This window comes from Physeter macrocephalus, chromosome 9 (assembly GCF_002837175.3).
Source record: "Physeter macrocephalus isolate SW-GA chromosome 9, ASM283717v5, whole genome shotgun sequence".
NCBI classification, from domain to species: Eukaryota; Metazoa; Chordata; class Mammalia; order Artiodactyla; family Physeteridae; genus Physeter; species Physeter macrocephalus.
Window position 1 is genome coordinate 35,935,978 of NC_041222.1, and position 19,348 is coordinate 35,955,325.

Below are 19,348 nucleotides of genomic sequence, written 5' to 3' on the forward strand. Positions count from 1 at the left end.
ATGTTAGGTTAACATTGACATTTTTCTTTTATTACTTGATGTTTTAGCTGATATTTCCAACCAGAAATGCTCTTAGAAAAACCATGAGGGTGTAAGGCTGACATTCTTGGAAACATAGTGATTTCTGTCCTCCTGGGATGCTCCTGCCTATCTCCTGGCTGAGCTTGCTCTAGATTCATCATGACTATGGATTACGGCAAAGGAACCACGGCCTGATTCCTTGCCTATGACGCTACTTCCCGTGTCTTTCCTCATGTCTATAAATAGGTCATGACCAGCCTCAAGAGAGGTGGCCTCTTCTGCTTAGGGGTGATCTGGAATAATTGGTATAAATGATATGAGGAGGAGAACCTTCTTTAGTTGCCCCTTATAGAACAAATCTCCACCCAAAGAGAACTAAAAGGGGAGAAAAATCCCCTAAGACAAACAATTCCTTTGTCTCCCCATCCCCCCAAATCATTTACAGAAATATCAGAAATCGAGAAGGCAGCAGATATCTCCACAATACAGCTGAGAAACAGAATTTCTATAGGTTCATTTCCATTTTTTTTAAATCACATAAAAGAGTTTGCACAGATCTCACTTTTTTTACATCCTGTGTTTTGTGTCTTGACATATTGTTTTGAGGAAAATCATTCTGTATTTTATCCTTGTTCCTCAATTATGGTTGAACTAATATGGTTAATTGAGTTTAGCCATCCAAAAGAAGAACAAAATATTTCAGCATTCTTACACACTCTAGTTGGACTTGTGGTTAAAAAGACAAACACAAACACCCGCACATCACCCTGGTGTGTCAGGATAAAATCCAACACTGTAATGCTCACACGCATGCCTGTGAGTAGAATGGGCTGGGGGCGGAGGTGACCTCTGTTTGCTGGTAGGAGTAGCTCTCATCATCGTATTCCAGTTCATCTTCATCATCGTCATCCAGCAGCCCATACTTAAATTTCCGGTAGACGGTGCCATCTTGGCCCATGTAGACAATGTCATCCTCATCATCCTCATCATCGTCCCGGTCCCTGTATTCAATCACCTGATCCTCTTCAAAGCTGGTGCTCTCGTGATGACTGCTCTTATAGGAGGAGTAAGACTTGCTAGGGTCAGCCAGCTTTGCATAGCCGGCCTTTTCTGTGGGCCTGACTCTGCCCCGAGATTTCCTCCAGATGATCACAGCTGCCCCTAGCAGAAGCACCAGCATAACGGAGGAGGTGATGAACAGGGCTGTCTTGGAACGCTCACCTGCATGTTCAACCTCACTTGCTCGAAGGATACACTCATCTGTTGGAAGATGACCCCAAAGGAAGAGGGCAGAGGGGAAGGGTGGCAGAGAAGAAATGGAGTGGAGAAAATTAGTTTCTGAGGTAAAGAGCTTCACCTTTATCTTTTGAATCTAAAATGGTAGAACCACTGTCTTCGATTTTCTTAGAGAGCACACCCCTCTACAGAATTGCTCCCTGTCTACTCCCATGAGAGTTTCAGTCTATCCCAGGTGATACCAACAAACTCTTCGAGGGAGAACGTCAGTTTGAGATCCAAAGGGAGCCCCCTCATACCCATACCTCATGGGTGAGTCACCAAGTGTCCAACCTTACCAAATCGATTCTTCTACTTCCTTCCTGAGAAAAATGTTCCATCTTGGGCCAGGCTTCAGTTATTGCTAAATGCTCTATTTCTGTTTCAACTCTGACTTTTTCTAAGACTGAGTCTTTTCCCCAGCTACCTTTAAACCTGATTCAACAGTATTATCCCACAATTCAAAGATAGGAACAGATTATTTATGAAGCCGTGGATCCATCACTGCGTGGGGCCATACAAATCACTGGTCAATCTGTTTGATAGTTGAGGAAACTGAGACCCACAGCGAGAAAGTGAATTGTCACATTGTCACAGGTAAGAACTTGCTTATGGAGCAATCAGAACTCGAACCCAGGAATCCTTGCTTCATGCTACAGTCTGGAGACATTAGGGCAAAACACTGACAAAGGTTTTTTGACTTCTTGGCATTCTGTGGACCTGATTTTGCAGCATGAAAAGTACCATCTTTAAATTCTGACTACCAAATTGAGTGATAGGGGATTTCTTCTATCATAACTAACATTTCTGAAGTTGAGAGCTCTGCCCCGCTGTCATCCACCAACATTTGTTTTGATGCCTTAATTGAAAATATGGAGTAACCAAAACAGTGTTATAATTCAGTGATGAGCTCATTTTTTGTACTTTTCACTCATTTATTCAGGTGGTTTAATTTGGGTAAGTTACCTGATTTTTTTTTTTTTTTCTATAACCCACCAAATGGGAATGTGAAAGAGAGTATGAAAGAACCAGAGAAAAAACTAGCAGGCCTTGTTGGATGTACAAGTTGAAATACACAATATGTTTTCCATAAACATTTTTGAACCACCTAGGTCTGCCCCCAGGATGTTTTATGAGATTCTAGGTGCATGATATACACTAGCTTAATGGATATAATACTGTTGCCAATTATTTTAGGGTTAATTATTTTCTTTTATAATATATTGGCCAATTAGGTCTGATTCATCACCACTATGTGTTTTCTTTCTCTTTTTGCTAGTGATAAACAAGTTTTCTATTTTATCCTAACTTTCATCCTCATGGGATTTTGCCCATCAAGCAGAATTTCATCTCCTAAAGTAACAGCACCATCATTACTACTTTTGTCATTAACATATCAGCACAGAATTTTTCCCTGGAGGAAATATTAAAGCACCAGAGGGAAGGATAAGCAACCCGTGTGTGGTACTTTGTGATAAATACTGCCTGAGGCAGGAGAATCAATAAAAGACTTTTCGAGGTTGTTTCAATTACCAGGGTGCCATATGCAATCATGTCTTACTGTTCTCCAGTCTTAGGTTCACAGAGTCAGAGTCAGCCTCTGTGATATGGGTTCTTTGAAGGATCAGAGTTCTTAGTAACGAATGAGCAGGTAATCAAGAGTATTTGGTCTTCGTCAGAGTTGCCCCAGGTAGATCATCAGGAGCCACAGAAAGCCCAGGAGAACTGACTAAATAGTTATTAGTTGGAAAAGGCTTGCAGAAAGTCTGCACCCAACATGTACACACTTCTGGTTTCATTTAAAGCCATCAATGTAATGAAGCTTGTTATTCTTATCTGACACAGCATGGATATTAGACAATCAGACCCTGAAGGTGGATGTGTATGAAGAGCTGGGGAAACCAGCTGCTAATGGGGGTGGGAAAGCTGAAAGAAGGAAACAATTAGTTTTTGGAAAGATGGTATTTAAAAATTAGTTGAAAAGGCTGATCAAAAATAAAACAGAAAAGACTAGTAGCAGTTATGGGTCTGGGATATACTTTTCTTAAAAATGGACAGGCTCCCATAAATATAATGTCTCTTTTTGTCAGGCCATGATGTAGCTGAACTCCAAGGAAATCATCTGCTTTTACACTAGAGAATAGGTTTTAAGAATTTATCTTTTTCTTTTTAGACGAAATCACTCCATTTGGGATCTTTCTAAGCTTGTGGCCAATGAGAACCAAGTACCCGTATGAATGGATTGGGGGTGGGAGACAGTTGGGGGACTTGGAATTGGTAAAAGGGGTTTTGTTTCCTCTTAGCCTTCAATGAAAGTTCATTTCTAAAATGCCTTAAGTCTCTAATGGGAGCCTTGGATTTGGGCTGCCTTCCGCAGGATGATTTTTCGACGGAATCAAGATAATATTGGCATCAGCTTCCTTGATAGGCAACTCTTTTCCTTTTTTCCCAGGAGGGAAGATTTTTTTAAAACAGGAATAAAGTAAATTTATAAAGATGAAACTCTAGACCTGCTGGAGCTTGAATCTGGGAGGCAGGACAGCAGTGGAGAGAATGCTGGCTTTGAGTCCAAATGACCCATATTCTGATTCCAGATGAGTCTGTTAACATTGGTATGGACTTGGGCATGCTAATCAAACCCTTTGAGCCAGAGTCTCCTCCTCTGTAAAATGGGATTAATAATATCAATTTATATGAGATGATGGACAGAACGTTTCAGGTACAGTGGGCACATAGCAGGCACTCAGTAAAAAGGTTGCTCTATCCTGCAAAAAACCATAATGGAAAAGAACATGAAAAAGAATGTGTATATATATGCATAACTGAATCACTTTGCTGTACACCAGAAACTAACACAACTTAGTAAATCAACTATACTTCAATTAAAAAAAGAATCATTAAATAAAGGTTGCTCTACTGATCCTCTGAAACGTCCCATCCCTCTCTCCCCCATGTTCCCATCAGCATCCTGAGGACATGTGCTTCCTCTGGCTCCGCAGGCTGCTTCTCCCTCTCCCCTCACCTGTGGTGTCATGGCAGTCACAGCACTCCTGGGCATCGGTGGGATCGGAGGTGTTGCAGCAGTGCAGGCAGCGGCTGTCATCCATGTGCAGCACCAGGTTGGCAGGACACACCGTACAGTTCTTGGTGCCAGGTCCTTTGCATTCTATGCAGCTCTCATGGCATTTTTCACAGTTAAATTTCTCCCCCTGTTAAGAACAATCAGATTCCTTTGGAGTGTGGAGAAATTAACAAGGCACCCGAGTTCCCAAATGGGGGTTCCCTCTCCTATGGATAAGGGAAGGAGGCAGGTTGGGGATAGCAGAAAGGTGATTTGTTCTGGGTCCATTTTTACTGTTCTGGGTGAAAGACAGAACCAGCTGTTTGCACTTGGGTGGAACCATTGCTGAGCCTTTCCTCTGAGATCTGCTGGTAATCATAGCGAGAGAACAAGCTTCTAGAATAGCTCAGGTAACAAACTGACAGCCATGTGCTGTACCTGGTCAAGGACAAGTTTTGTCTGGTCCGTACTCAACTGGCCTTCTCAGTTTAAAAAAATTTGAATTCATTGCCTACATTTCAAAATTGGGATATTTCACATGTAAATCAGTGCTGAGTTTCTCTTTAAAAACTGGAAGATTTATCATCATTGAATTCACCACTCCCACGTCACAGACAGAGCTGAGTGGCGGTGGCCCCCTTTTTGTGCTGTCCTATTTGATACAGTCCCCAGCCCTTGCTCTGAGGTCACCAACACACAGGTGAAGCGTCAAATTCCACCTATGGTCAAGTTTGCACTGGGGTTTTCTTTGACCCAACACTCTTCACGCATTTACATGAGCTGCTCTGCCTCTGTGTCTCTGCCCCAGAATAATATAAATTGGGACTGTTAGCTAAAGCAGTGAAATCTCAGTGGGAAGATTGTTGAGAGGTGAGAAAGTGGCTTCCCTCCCAACAAGTTGCTCTATTTCACTGGTGCTGAAAACGTAGCTGAGGGAAGATACCTTCCTATTTCACTTCTGCACTTTGGAAGGCTGGTACAATAGAAAAAGAAGGAATGGAAATTGCCGTTGTTGAGCACCTTGGCAAGTTTCAGGTGCTGATAAGGTGCTTTCTCAGCTGAGGTGTCATCAAATCCTGGATTAGGAGTCAGAACCCCTGTGTTTAATCCCAACTTTGTTCCTTACTATTTGCATGATCTTTATCAAATTACTGTATTTAACCTCTTGGATTCTCAGTTTCTCCGAAGTGTAATGAGGGCTCTTGTCAGAATTTAAAGAGAATGGCATATGTGAGTATGCTGGGACTTGTGAGTTTTACCATGGAGAGATTTACTTAATTTCTAAAGTTTGGAAACACAATCAAGAAGTTAGTGGACTCAGAAAATCCATGGTTTCTAGGCCAGGAAACGAAATATACCTCTCTTAATATATTCGAAGGGGTGGAGGAGATGGAGGACCAACATTGGTTATGTAGTTCTGACATTATTCAGATGTTTCAGGTTAGCCAGCAGAGGGGGAGGAGAGAAGATATTTCTTATTTCTGACATAATATTCCTATGTAGACCTGAAACTTCTAAGGTCATGAGCAATATATTGCGGTCCTCATTAAATAACTTCCCCATTATTTATCTCAGGTCTTCTCAGTTCTTTTGATTGAAATTAAGGCTACAGGTGGGTAGCACCATTATTCCACAGTGCAATGGTAGATTTTAAAATATTAAACCTGAACTATAGTGAGTGTACGGATTTTATGACGTTTTTGACTTTGCCCAAAATGACATGCAGAAACTAGCTCACGTCCCTCTGTAGAAATGGCGTAAGACACACCACACCCAGCTCTGTACCTCTCCCACTCTGTACTCTCCCACGAGACAGTCAGAGGTGCAGATTCCTCCCACCAGGTGGTAACTCCACACACAGGATAAGCAAGTCAATGCTCCTTTTCCTGAAAGGAAAAAATGATTCTAAGTTATGAAACTGACCTTAGACTTCAATCTCTGTCTTGGATCCAAAACACTTGGGAGCAAGGAACGTGTCAAGTAAATTGAAGTAGAAGGGTGAATTGATTGAGGATATGGAAAAAAAGTCTATGAGATACCAAGTAAAGACCTAGAAATTATCCAATTAGTCTAATCAATGTAAACTCTCAATTTGGAAATAAGGGTTTGGAGATGACAGATCCTTTATTACAGCAAAAGGAAAGATTTTCAGAGAATGAGCAATCATGTAGAAAGTTTGTAAAAGCTTTATTTATCATTCTGCTTATTGTTTAACTAGTAGAGAGGATGAGGATGATTTGGAGGGTCCCAAAACTTGATGAGTAAATCATGAATGGGCAGTTCCTAGTTGAGAAACAACACCAGACTTGGAATTTAAAATGCTAGGGCTAAAAGAATTTACCAGATCATTTTGTCCAGTAGTTCTTATTGATTGATTGATTGATTGATTGATTGATTGGCTGTGTTGGGTCTTCGTTGCTGCCTGCAGGCTTTCTCTAGTTGTGGCGAGCGGGGGCTACTCTTTGTTGTGGTGCGCAGGCTTCTCATTGCGGTGGCTTCTGTTGTTACGGAGCATGGGCTCTAGGCGCGCGGGCTTCAGTAGTTGTGGCACGCGGGTTCAGTAGTTGTGGCTCGAGGGCTATAGAGTGCAAGCGCAGTAGTTGTGGCGCATGGGCTTAGTTGCTCTGTGGCATGTGGGATCTTCCCGGAGCAGGGCTCGAACCTGTGTCTCCTGCATTGGCAGGCGGATTCTTAACCACTGTGCCACCAGGGAAGCCCTGCCCAGTAGTTCTTAATTTGGGGGATTGTCATGATAGATTCCTTTGAAATTCTCTTGAAAGCTGTAAACTCTCTTCTCAGAAATTTGATATCCTATTTATTTTTTAAATAAATGTAAACAAATGCCCAGACATGTGAAGTCACTCATTCAAGGTTTCATAGGGAATGGTTGACTCAAGAGTCAAATGCAGGTTTGTTGACTGACAGTGCAGTGCTCTTTGATCATACTATATGCCTTCATACATGAACCAAGTAGAGGAGGTCTGAACAGACAGACTGTTTCCTGTGGAGGTAATACCCTTCTCTCCTAATTCAGAGACCCCAAGAATGACTGACCCAAGTATTTCTTTCTATGCAGATATCAAGGGATAACTTCTGGAGAGAGTTTGGGGACAGGAGACCCGAGCTCTAGTTCATTGAGTTAGAGAGGCAGGAGCAGGGAGATAGAGGGGGCATAGAATGTGCCTGATATTGTGAGTTGGAACTTGATATATAGGCCTTTTCATCAGAAAAATATTGTAAAGTGTGGTTAGTTGAAGTTGAACTAGAACCGTGAGTCCTGCTCTTACATTCACTCTGGATTTAAATCCACTTTTCATGTCTGAGCTGTGAGCTCAATCATTTATAATGTTTCTATGGAAGAATGAATTCTGAGTTCTGAACAACAGCTCAGATAATAAGCCTTTATTACGCAACTTCCTCTTAGATTGGGGGCTGCCTATAGTGGTATAACTTCAAAGCCATTCTATTTTTATCTTATGTCCAACTTCATACAGAATTTCTTACATGTTCTGGAACACAATTTTGGCCTCTGAAGAAAGAATCCATCTTCCCCTACTTCCTTCCTTTTCTCCCTGCAGTTTTCTGAAATACAGCTTAAATGTCTTACTCCGATTTTAAAATATAGAAGTGTGGGATTTTTTTTTCTTTATGAAGAGAAATTAAAGGTAGGGAAAATTAAGAGAGATAAATGAAAGGGAGTAAAAAGGTTGGGTCACAAAATTTGTGTCTTAAGTTTGGTTACATTTTCCAGAAGGCCAGCAGCAATTTGGCCTAGATCCTGGGCAATCCCCAAAGGTACTACAAGCCACCTCTGGGTGACAAATCAGGACTCCATTTACATCGCCTACATTGATTTATTGCAAAATCTGCATACTTAGGGTACTCTGTGTCTTTTGCAAAAGGTAGCTGGCTAATTTCCAGAATATTTTCTATTTTTTTTTCAAGTTTAACATCTTACATTTATCATTGCTTCCAAGGATCTGCAGGAAACTTGGCACCCATAAAGACAGCTTTGGCTTTTCCGTAAAATTTGGAACAGCTCACCATCTGCTCTCCCTTAGAATGACCCCCACGGGATGAATTCAGCCATGCAGAGCCACCCCTGGGGTCTGTCCATGGTGTCATTCCACACCGGAGGAGAGCGGCAGCTCGGGAGAGTTAGGAGGCTTTGGTTAACCAGCCTGGATTTTTATTTAAAACAATTTTGTGTGGACGATAAATAAAAAGTTAAATGTGTGAAGGCAAGGAATGAGCTAATTATGAAGGAACCAGCAGCATAAAAGATACATGTTGGTCATTAGTATGCTGCCCTCCCCTAACCCCCTTGGTTCTTTTAAGTATTTTTTAACACCCTAATATTATTGGGCAGTCAAATGTGAAGGAAATACAGTCTAGTTGGTAAATTACTTATTTAGGTTGGGAAATTTTCCCTGTATCCTTCATGCATCCTCATTTCTTAGTATGACAGCTAATATTTTAAGAAGGAAGGAACTCATCCTTTATTTTTTCACCCAGTTTATAACCCAGGAGAAAACCTGTCCCCAAATTTTGTAATCTATATATTGCAAAATCAGAAAGCAGCACAAAGATTCACTAACCAGCAAAGGACATGTGTGGTAGGTGAAGAAAGGATGACAGAAGAAATGCACAACAAAGATAGAAATCATTAACCAGGAACATTTGGGGTTCAAGTCAAATACAGGAGGGGGAGGAACAAACACTCAGGATGGCTTTAAGATTCACCCAGATATGCCCAATCATCCCTGGAATACAATCTCAGGGAGACTGTGTTGATGAGCTTTATTTTTTTTTTAAGACTTTATTTATTTTTGGAGCTTTTTTTGGTTTGCAACAAAATTGAGAGAGAGAGAGAGAGAGAGGTACAGAGATTTCCTGTATACATAAAAAAATCATATGAATTCAGGTTCTGACATAACCCCTTCATTCCAAACACACTGAAATGAGAGAATAAACATAAACAGAACCAAAAAAACAGATAGGTTGGCTCAAAAGTAAGATGAAATCTCTCTGGACCAGAAAGGGAATATAAATGCAAAATAGCAATCAGATTCAAGCCACCCACCTGCTTGGCTGTGGGCCTAAATGTAGGCAATCTTGGCTGTGAGTTCAACTTTTCTACCATAATAGGAACTAAAAGTGTTTCATATAAGACCTGCACCAAAATCCAGGTTTAGAGCTTAAAACAGGAGTCAGGGTGGGACTCTCGGCCCTCATAGACATCACCTCTTGACCAGGAACTCTCCTGGGCTGCCAGCTGGATTGCTGATGAGATCTGCAGTGATATCAGTATCACCTCCAGGAATGTGGGAACATCATGTTTCTATACGGAGTTTCAGGTTGGGACATGGGGTGGCATGAGCTGAAAAAGTACCAGACTGTGAGGAATAAGGATGAAGGGAGAGAGAAAGGGAGTGAAAACCAAAAGCAAAGTCTTCCATTCAAAATGAGCTCAAGACCAAAATTTCAAAGCATGTACTTACTTCAGAACTTACTTCAGATAATGAACTTACTTCAGATAATATTAATTTCATAGAAAAGTTTGACAAACTTAAAAATTAGCATATTTAAGATGCTTAAAAAGTAACTGAAGACAAAAATATCCTCTCAAAAAAACATTGAAGCACAAACAGGAAGATATGAAACAAAAATAGATGGATATGAAAAACAAACCATTAGAAATCTTAAAAATAAGTCATTTAAGTTAAAAAACTAAAATAATAAGGGGACTGAATTTTTATTTTTTTTATTTTTTTAAAGATTTTTTTTGGTGTGGACCATTTTTTAAAGTCTTTATTGACAAAATGAATGTGGTCCAATTCTTGCCTTGAGGGTCTCACAATCAGCAAGAGAGCTGGATGTTTAATTAAAATGTAATGTATAGAGTAAAAATAGCTATGATAAAACAGTGTATTATAGAATCAAGAAGAAGGAAGAAGATTTCTGGGAAGACTAAGAAAAGCTTCACAGAGAAGATGATATTCAAACTGGGTCTTTAAGCTGAGAGTTAATAGAGTGTTGTTCTCCAGGAAGAGGAAATGCATGGACAGTAGTCATGGAGCCATGAAAGAGCATCACCTATTTGGTGGCTGCTGAGTGGTTCTGGGTGGTTCTAGGTTCTGAAGTACATGGAAGGAGAGTTGAGACCATAAGCTAAAAGGACTGACCAGGGAAAGAATTTAATCACTTTTCAAAAACAGAAAACATTTATTGAAAGTTTATCCAGGAAAAAAAATGAATGCATAGATTGGAGAGATATACCGTGTTCATAAATGTGATGACTCAGGATCGTAAAGATGAGTTTTAATGCAATGTCAATTAATATCCAAGGGATTTTTTAAAATGTAATGTGATAAAATTTACTTGGAAAATAATAAAATTTACTTGGAAAAAGAGCTAGGAATAGCCAAGACAATTTTGAAAAGGATAACAGGAATATACCCTACCAGGTATCAATATTAATCTAATAAGTTTTAAGAATAAAAACATTGTAGGAGGTATTTCTTTCTTAAATGGTGAGAGGAGTTCACCATAATTACCATTCTATGTCAAGCTATGGAGAAAAATGAGCAAATTTGAATTTTAGAAAGATTGCTATGGCATTACTGTACACGATGACCTGGGGGTGGGGTAGCAAGACCAGAGTTGGGGTGACGTGCTATTTCAGAAAGTTAGCTAAGAGATGCTGAGAATGAAGAATGAGAATAGTGAGAATGGAGAAAGAGATCTGAGCAGAGAAACATTTAGAGGAGAGAATCAACAGACCTTGAAGTGTACCTTTGTTAGAGGGTAGGTGCATTGGACAGGAGGCAAAGGGAAGATAACTTCAAGGTATCAGATCTGGGCACTTGGTTGGACAGTGGGTCTATTAACAGAAAGAGTGAATATCAGAGGAAACTCAGGTTGTGTTTACTCTGGGACATGTTGATTTTAAGAATCTCTGGGACAGACAAGTAGGTCTCTGGAAAATAAGAATGGAGCTTGGGACAGTTTTAAGCCAAAATCTTAAGTAGTTGTTGAAATAATGGAAATAAATTTTGCTTGGTATATTCCAAGTTCAGCGGGTAGAGAAAGAAGACAGGAGGTGGAAAACACTTGCTGTAGGAGACGATGCCTGTATCTGGGCCCTGAAGGATGGGAAGGATCTGAAGAGGCAGCAGTGTGGTGCAGGATCAACTAGGATTAGAGGGCAGACGTGCAGAAGCTGAAAGAGAACAAAGGGTGCTGATGCTGGAGAGGATTGGCTATGAGCTTGGCAAGCAAGAAGACCCTCCAAAGGTGATGAAAGGAGAGAGGGACAAAGCAGGAAAAAACACTTTGCATTTTTCCATTCACACAGGCGAAGTGATAGGCGGCCCTCACCTTTGCATTTGTCGCAAGTTGGGTGGCATCTCTCACAGGTCTGTGTGCTTTGCTCTGCGTAGTAATGCTCTGGGCAGGTACGATGACACTGTCCCTTGGAGTGGAGCAGAAAGAAGAATGGATCGCAGGACAGGCAGTCTGTGGGCCGTGGGCCACTGCAGGCCTTGCAGCTCCTGCTGCACCCCTTGCACCGCCCCGTGGAGTTTTCTGCGTAATACCTGAACCAAGGAGGGAAGCAGAGACTCAATATCAAGCTGTGCTCCTAAGTTGGGTGTGATGGAAAAAATCATGGTTACAAGCTGCGTGCCTTTAGACTCTTTACTTATTAGATTCACTACTAATTATACTAATACATCTAATGAATCTCAGTTTCTTACCTGTAAATCGGACATTACAATCCTTCCTCTGCTATTTGTGGGGATTAAGTTATGAAAAGACCTAGCATAGATCACACGTAGTAGTGCCACAATAATTGTTCACTACCCCTGCCTTTTATATACCTATATGCTCTGCCACTTTAAAATTCAGGTGTTAAGTCATATTGAATGGGAATTGGAGGTATTTTAAATGTACTCCTGAGTGGTTTTTCTAATTTCTCAGTTAAAAAAAATCTTGAAATAGGAGGTGACATGAGTGATATTGACCTTTACATAGATGTGACCTCTTTTGAAAAGATTTTCAGAGGCTAAATATAATAACAATAATTACCATTTGTTAAGTTTCTCCTATATGCCTGACAGTACACTGGAGACATCATAAACATTATTTCACCTCATTGAGTCTAAAAATGAGACATTAGGACATGGCAGTTAGGAGTTTGCCCTTTGGAACAGGAGTGCATGGAGTCAACCCTCATGTGCTGTGTGACCTCAGGCAAGTCACACAACATCTCTGTGTCTCAGGTCTGTAATATGGGGCTAATATTAGTAGCTAAAATTAAGTAAGTTATTACTGAGAAGCTTGGTAGAACAGTGCCAGGAACATTATAAATACAGTTGATCCTTGAACAGCTCAGGGGTTAGGGGCTTCAACCTTCCATGTAGTTGAAAATTTGCGTATAATAATATTTAGTTTTTTGGCATGTAATACTGTTTTTAAAAAATATAATAATGATAGTCGGCTCTCCATATCTGTGGTTCTGCATCCTTGGATTCAACGTACTGCAGATTGTGTAGTACCTATTTAGTGAAAAAAATCCACATATAAATGGAGCCATGCAGTGCAAACCACACAGATCAAGTGGAATCACATTATTTAAGGTCCACTCTAATTAACGTATATTATTAATAATTATGAGTTTTATGATTAATCCTCACAGCAAACCTTATGATTTAGATATTATCTGTATTTTACATATGTAAAAACTGAGGGAGAATTTAGTCAACTTGCTTAAGGTCAAAGGGCTAATGAAGTGGGCCAACGCAATTTGAACATATCCATTAAATGCCACGATAACAAGCAATGCATTATTTGAAGGTAAACACAAGATTTTCAAGTAACATTGAAGAGAGAAAAGGAACCATCGCCAAGGATAAACCTGTCTGGACGTTGGCACACTGATGCTATCCAATGAAAACATCAATCATGAACTGAATAGTTGATAAAGGTCACCTACGACTCAAAAGAGAAAACCATAGGAAAAAGTGAAAATCCACAATTTTCCACAGAGGGAATACACAATATTGAAATCAGAAGATCTGATTTTTTGTCCTGGCTCCACCAAGTATTAGTAGCCATGTGACCTTGGGCAAGTCACTTAACCTCTCTGAACCTCAGTTTCCTCATCTGCAAAATGGAGGGAATAATATCAATCTCATAGGAGTGTTGTTGAATCAAATCATAATATAAAGACACATTGTGAGTGGAGATACTTTGTAAACTCTAAAGCAGCATAAACGTTGGTTACTAATGTTGTCATTATAGATTGTTATTAAGATGAAAAACAACAGTAGGAACCCTGGGGAAGAAAGCTTATCAATACAGGATAGGTTTTTAAAAAAATAAATTTATTTATTTAGTTTTGGCTGCGTTGGGTCTTTTTTGCTGTGCGCGGGCTTTCTCTAGTTGCTGCAAGCCAGGGCTACTCTTCCTTGCAGTGCGCGGGCTTCTCATTGCGGTGGCTTCTCTTGTTGTGGAGCACGGGCTATAGGTGTGCGGGCTTCAGTAGTTGTGGCTTGCAGGCTCTAGAGCACAGGCTCAGTAGTTGTGGCACATGGGCTTAGTTGCTCCACGGCATGTGGGATCTTCCCGGACCAGGGCTCAAACCCGTGTCCCCTGCATTGGCAGGCGGATTCTTAACCACTGTGCCACCAGGGAAGCCCCCAAATAGGTTTTAAAAATTATTAAGGAGTGATGCTAAAGGAAGAAATGGAGAGTTGTCCATTGGCTGTTTCTGATTAAAACAAGAGCACAGTGCCACTGCTTACCTTGATAACTCTTGCATGAGGTGACTATGAAATCACCTGAGCCTCATAGCCTGGAAGAGGATCTTGTGCATAAGTACAAACAATAATTGGGGCCTTAAAAACCTGCTCTGAGGTTAAAAACCAAAGTAATGATGTGCATGGGGTCAGGGTGCAGAGGATTACACACCTGACTTCCCAAGACGATGATATTTAACATATGAAGTTTATACATGTGGATCATTGATTTTACAAAAGCAATAGTTCAGTAAAATATCACCACTTATAACTCATTTATACCCCATTTACTTGCCTTTAGGGATTTACGGCAACCTGTGCCTCACCTCCCAATGGGTAACTTCACATGATATGGAGCAATTGCTTTCTTAATTTCATGGTCTGCAATCTATTTAAATTTTGTGTGTGTTTGCATAGGAGTATCTAATGACTTGATTTGAGAAAGATGGGATCCAGATTTTTCAAGCACTTATTAAGATGAAGATGAAGGGCTGACCCAGGTAGCCCCATCCCCCTCTTGTCTGGAAGGAACCTCTCTTTATTGATCTATATGACTGGTGTTTTTTCAGGTCTGCTAATGTGTGTGGCTCTGTGCTGAGTGTTGTCGTAACCTGTGTGAAAAATAAGACGTGTTTCTCTTCCGGGAGCCTATAATTTTCTGGGAAAGAGATATATAAGAAGAATAAGCTCTTACAAAGTCTTTGTATTACCCATCTTATATCAATACATACAAGTGCTCTTTATTAAGCATGTGTTGAATGAATGAGGTGAATCAAAACACAAGGCAGTGGTACAAGCAGCAATTGCTATAGAACTGAAGATAAGAGATGTGCTAATTTCAGCAAAAGTATTTGGGGAAGGTCCAAAGTTATAGCCCTTCAATCTGGGTCTGGAAACTCTCAGTGCTTTGAGTTACTGATTGGGAAAGAAGAGTTAGCAATAGGCCTGTAATCAGTCTTCCTCTTTACTGGGAATGCTTCGAGGGGAAAAGATGACCCAGTCAAATCCTCTTCCAAATGTGCTGGTAACCAGACCTTCTGATAAACACACTCAGTTTTTCCTTGCAGAAAAACACGTGATGGAGGGCTCTTATCTGTGAAATGCTTTTAGAAGGATACATCTGTGTATCTGGGTTGTTTATGGTAACTAAACCTGTAATTTGCGGATTTGTGGGGGCATGGCATAGGTTGGAGAATTAGTGGGGTATAAATGGAGATACTTAAGTGAAATTGTTCCCTTTGTAAAATCAGTGCACCACACGCAGTGCTTAGACCTCACATATTAAATCTGGTCCGAACAAATCGTAATGCAGAAGGGAAAGAACCTACATTCATGGATTTGGACTTCTCTAAGAGAAGAATCACCTCTGCCTTGTAATTGCTCGTATCCTTTGAATTAGCGATGTGGGTCTGACTTGACAATCTGACTCTTTGTGTTATCTCATTGGGTCCCTCTACCTTTGCTGTTTACTCTTCCATTACTGTGAACTTGCAGAAATCCTCTGGAGACCATTACAGTTGGGTTGGACTCTCATCTTTGTTTCTTACTAGCAGTGAGACTTCAATCTGGTTATTTAAGTGTTTTGAGACTTAACTTCCTCATCTGCAAAATGGGTTTGCTCATAGTGATATCTGGAGTGGTTATGGGATTAAGTGAGGGGAAAGTGTGTTGAGCATCTTACCCTTCTCTGCACTGGGGCAGACACTCCTTTCCCAGCTGGAACCACCCTGGCTGGCAGGAGAGGCATTGCATGCTGTGTCTCCCTTCACATGTCCTACAAGAGCTGTGGCAGGGGGCACACCGGTGCCTGTCCTCATCAGCATAGTAGCCTTCGGGGCAGTCCCGCACGCAGGTCGTGTCTGCCAAGGGATGAAAAGAATCTGGCTTGGTATCAAGTCTGACACATGTCTTCCAAACCTCTGTATGCTCCCCACTGTATACCATGGGGGGGTCGGGGGATGCAGGAGGAATGAGACAGTGTCCCTGTGGGCTGATGGACATCCCAGGAGCTAAGATGAATGTCCAAGACATAGAATCAACCATAAGGACATTAGGAGTTGAGAAAAAACAGAGGTCAGAGTGGATGGGCTCTGTTGGGCAGGACAGAAACCACCGTCTGTTAAAGTGTGCAAGAGGATGTACAGGGTCTTGCAGGATGGGGAGAACATTCAAGGCAGGGGCTAGGGTAGCAAGAGTCAAGGCTCCACTGAAGAAAACAGAAGGTACAGGGCCAATGCAATGACAAGTTCCTACAGTTTCAACTATTTCTAGCCTAAAATATAAGATTTTACCCTCGGTTTTGCTGTGCTGTCCACACAGCGTGACTCTTGACATTTAAGTGAATGAAAATGAAATAAAATGAAAACTTCAGTCCCTCAGTTGTACAAGCACAGATATAGAATATTTCCATTGCGACAGAAAGTTCTATGGACTGTGAGACTCTGTTTCGCCCAGTATTTAAAAAATTAGACTCGGGCTTCCCTGGTGGCGCAGTGGTTGCGCGTCCGCCTGCCGATGCAGTGAGAGGCCCGCGTACCGGAAAAAAAAAAAAAAAAAATTAGACTCTAACTGTGAATTCTCTGCTCTCTACAGTAAGATGAGTTGCAGGGGAGTTCAGCCACACATACCCCCCATTCCTTCCTCCACCCACCCCAGTGGAGTCATTGACTCTTGCCCTTTCAACTTCTTTAACAGCATTTAGGGTGGACGGTGAGGGTGGATTCATGATAAAGTTAAAACATGAGATTTGCTGGCTTTGCAGTTTAACATACAGTCTTAGAGGCAACTTCTTCCCCAAATCTGCTTAACCTCATAGACCAGAAGCTAGACTCTCCTGCCTTATGAATGTGAGCCACTGGTCACCTCTAGACCAGAAGCCAGTTTGTCTCCATAACTTCAGTCAGCATTAGCACAGGCACTGGGGGAAAAGAAAAAAAAAAACCCCGAACTAAATAATACGAGAGCTCTGTAAGTGCTGTGGACCCACCCAGCTCTGTGCTGGGAGACCCTCTGAGCTGCTCGAGGGCAGGGGCCATGTCATTCATCTCTGCTTTTCCAGCACCTGGCTCAGTGCCAGGTCCTCCAGTGGCTATTCTGTTCAAGATGGATGTTGACAGTGGTTTATTGTCCAGCTGATGTATCTAGCTAAGAGGGGGAAGCCTGAATCCCCTAAATATGAAACACCTCTTTATTAGTTTCCTGTTGTTGTAACAAATTACCACATAGTGGCTTAAACCAATACAACTTAATAAATCTTACAGTTCTATAGATCAGAAGTCTAACATGGGTCTACAGGGCTAGGTCCCTTTTAGAAGCTCCGGGGGGAGAATCTGTTTCTTTGCCTTGTCCAGCTTCTAGAGGTCACCCACTTGCCTTGGCTTGCAGCTCCTTGTGCATTTTCAAAGCTGGAGCATCTTCTCTCTGTTCTGATGTCACATACACTTCAACCACTAACTCTGGTTATCCCGCCTCCCTCTTATGAGGACCTTGCAATAATCCAGGATAATCCTCCCAAATCAACACAATTAATTTAATCACATCTGCAATTTATTTTTTTATTTTTTGGTCATGTAAGGTAACACATTCATGGGGTCTGGGGATTAGGTTGTGGACATTTTTAGGGAGAGCATTATTCAAACTACCACAGCCTCCGGAGGAATTATCTAGTTTATAAGTAGCCTGACCCTGGTGGGGTGGTGGTGAGGGGCAGGGTGGGAGAATATGAGAAGACCAGGTCCTAGCACAACCTGCATCCAGCCCCTGGGGGACCACCAGTACCGGAGTCTCAGTTCTAGTCTAATTCGTATCCCTAGTTAAAGGGAAGACCACCTTGTAGTGATAAGATGTATTCCTGTCTGTATGAAGGCACCTGAGGTGATCACTGGTAACACTCTATATTGGAGATAATTAGAAAAGAAGGTCCTGGGGGTTGGGGTGGTACAGGAGATCTGGAATGGTCTCATGAAGCAGCAACTGCTGGGAAGAAAGTTCACTGAGATTTGTGGAAGAGGAGCTAAGACGGATGGATAGGTATCCTCAAGTGTTTTCTACTGGGAGGCAACCAGGAATGGTATTGAGGATAGTTGTCCCTGTGTCTCTGCAGGGAATTGGTGCCCTTGCTGATGGTACCTCAACAAGAAGAGGAAAAAAATGCCACACATTTTTATTTGAGTGTCCTGCTTCTCAGGTCTACTCTGCCGGGTTGGGGAGAGAATGCTCACACTCTCCAGGTCTTCACATATTCGTCTCTTCTCTCTCTCCTACGCCCCTTCACTCTTCCTTCTTTCATTTGAGTTCTGTTTCATTTTCTTTCTCCCATACCCGTGTTAAGCCTAATCGTGGTATCCCTGGAAACCTGAGGGTGTTGCTTCACACTAGCAACAACCTTCACATCTGATCTGCTGGACAACCTCAGATTGTCCCATATTTTGTTCAAGATTTATTAATCAGTGGGTGCTAAATCAAGGGGAAATTTTCATGAAAAGCTGAATACCTACATGGTCAGAAAGTATCTCTCCACAGACTGCTCATTAATCACAAGGGAAAATAGTAACTCTGCAGTGGAGAAATTGGACAGCACCCTGAAGAGAGGACCAAAATTAACATCACCTGCGAGAGGCAGGTGACCACTGGGTGCCTCCAAAGGACACGGCCTCACATATGAAGTATTCTGGCTGAGGATGCATGATCTCCATCTAATCATGGAAACCTTCACACAAACCCCAGTGGAGGGATAGGGACTGTGTTCTTCTCAAATGTCCATATCATAAAAGACAAAGTCTGTGGAAATGTTCAGATTAAAGGAGTCTAAAGAGACATGGCAACTAAATGCAGTACCTGACTCTAGACTGGGCCCTGGTCTAAAGGGGAATTCACAAAATTCTAATATGGACGGTTCATTAAAGGATTGTATTAATGTTAAAGTTACTAGACTTGACAACTGTACTGTGGTTACATAAGAGAGCCTCCCTATTCCTAGGAAATATATACAGGCAGACCTTGTTTTATTGTGCTTCACAGTTGTTGTTTTTTTTTTTTTTTTCCGTACGCAGGCCTCTCACTGTTGTGGCCTCTCCCGTCGCGGAGCACAGGCTCCGGACGCGCAGGCCCAGCGGCCATGGCTCACGGGCGCAGCCGCTCCGCGGCACGTGGGATCCTCCCGGACCGGGGCACAAACCCGCGTCCCCTGCAT

The 19,348-nt window shown here is 41.7% G+C and overlaps 1 protein-coding gene across 2 annotated transcripts in view; it reads right to left on the reverse strand.

Annotated features, from left to right (window-relative positions):
- Positions 1-581: 581 nt before the first annotated feature.
- PCSK5 (proprotein convertase subtilisin/kexin type 5) overlaps positions 582-19,348 on the reverse strand; it is a 470,026-nt gene continuing 451,259 nt past the window's right edge. For both annotated transcript variants that reach the window (XM_007130098.4, XM_055087125.1), the window contains 5 exons: positions 15,839-16,016; positions 11,738-11,955; positions 6,143-6,243; positions 4,319-4,505; positions 582-1,281 (listed from right to left, as the gene is read on the reverse strand). In XM_007130098.4, the coding sequence (XP_007130160.1) occupies positions 824-1,281; positions 4,319-4,505; positions 6,143-6,243; positions 11,738-11,955; positions 15,839-16,016 (1,142 nt within the window). In that variant the 3' untranslated portion in view covers positions 582-823. The remainder of the gene's footprint in view (positions 1,282-4,318; positions 4,506-6,142; positions 6,244-11,737; positions 11,956-15,838; positions 16,017-19,348) is intronic.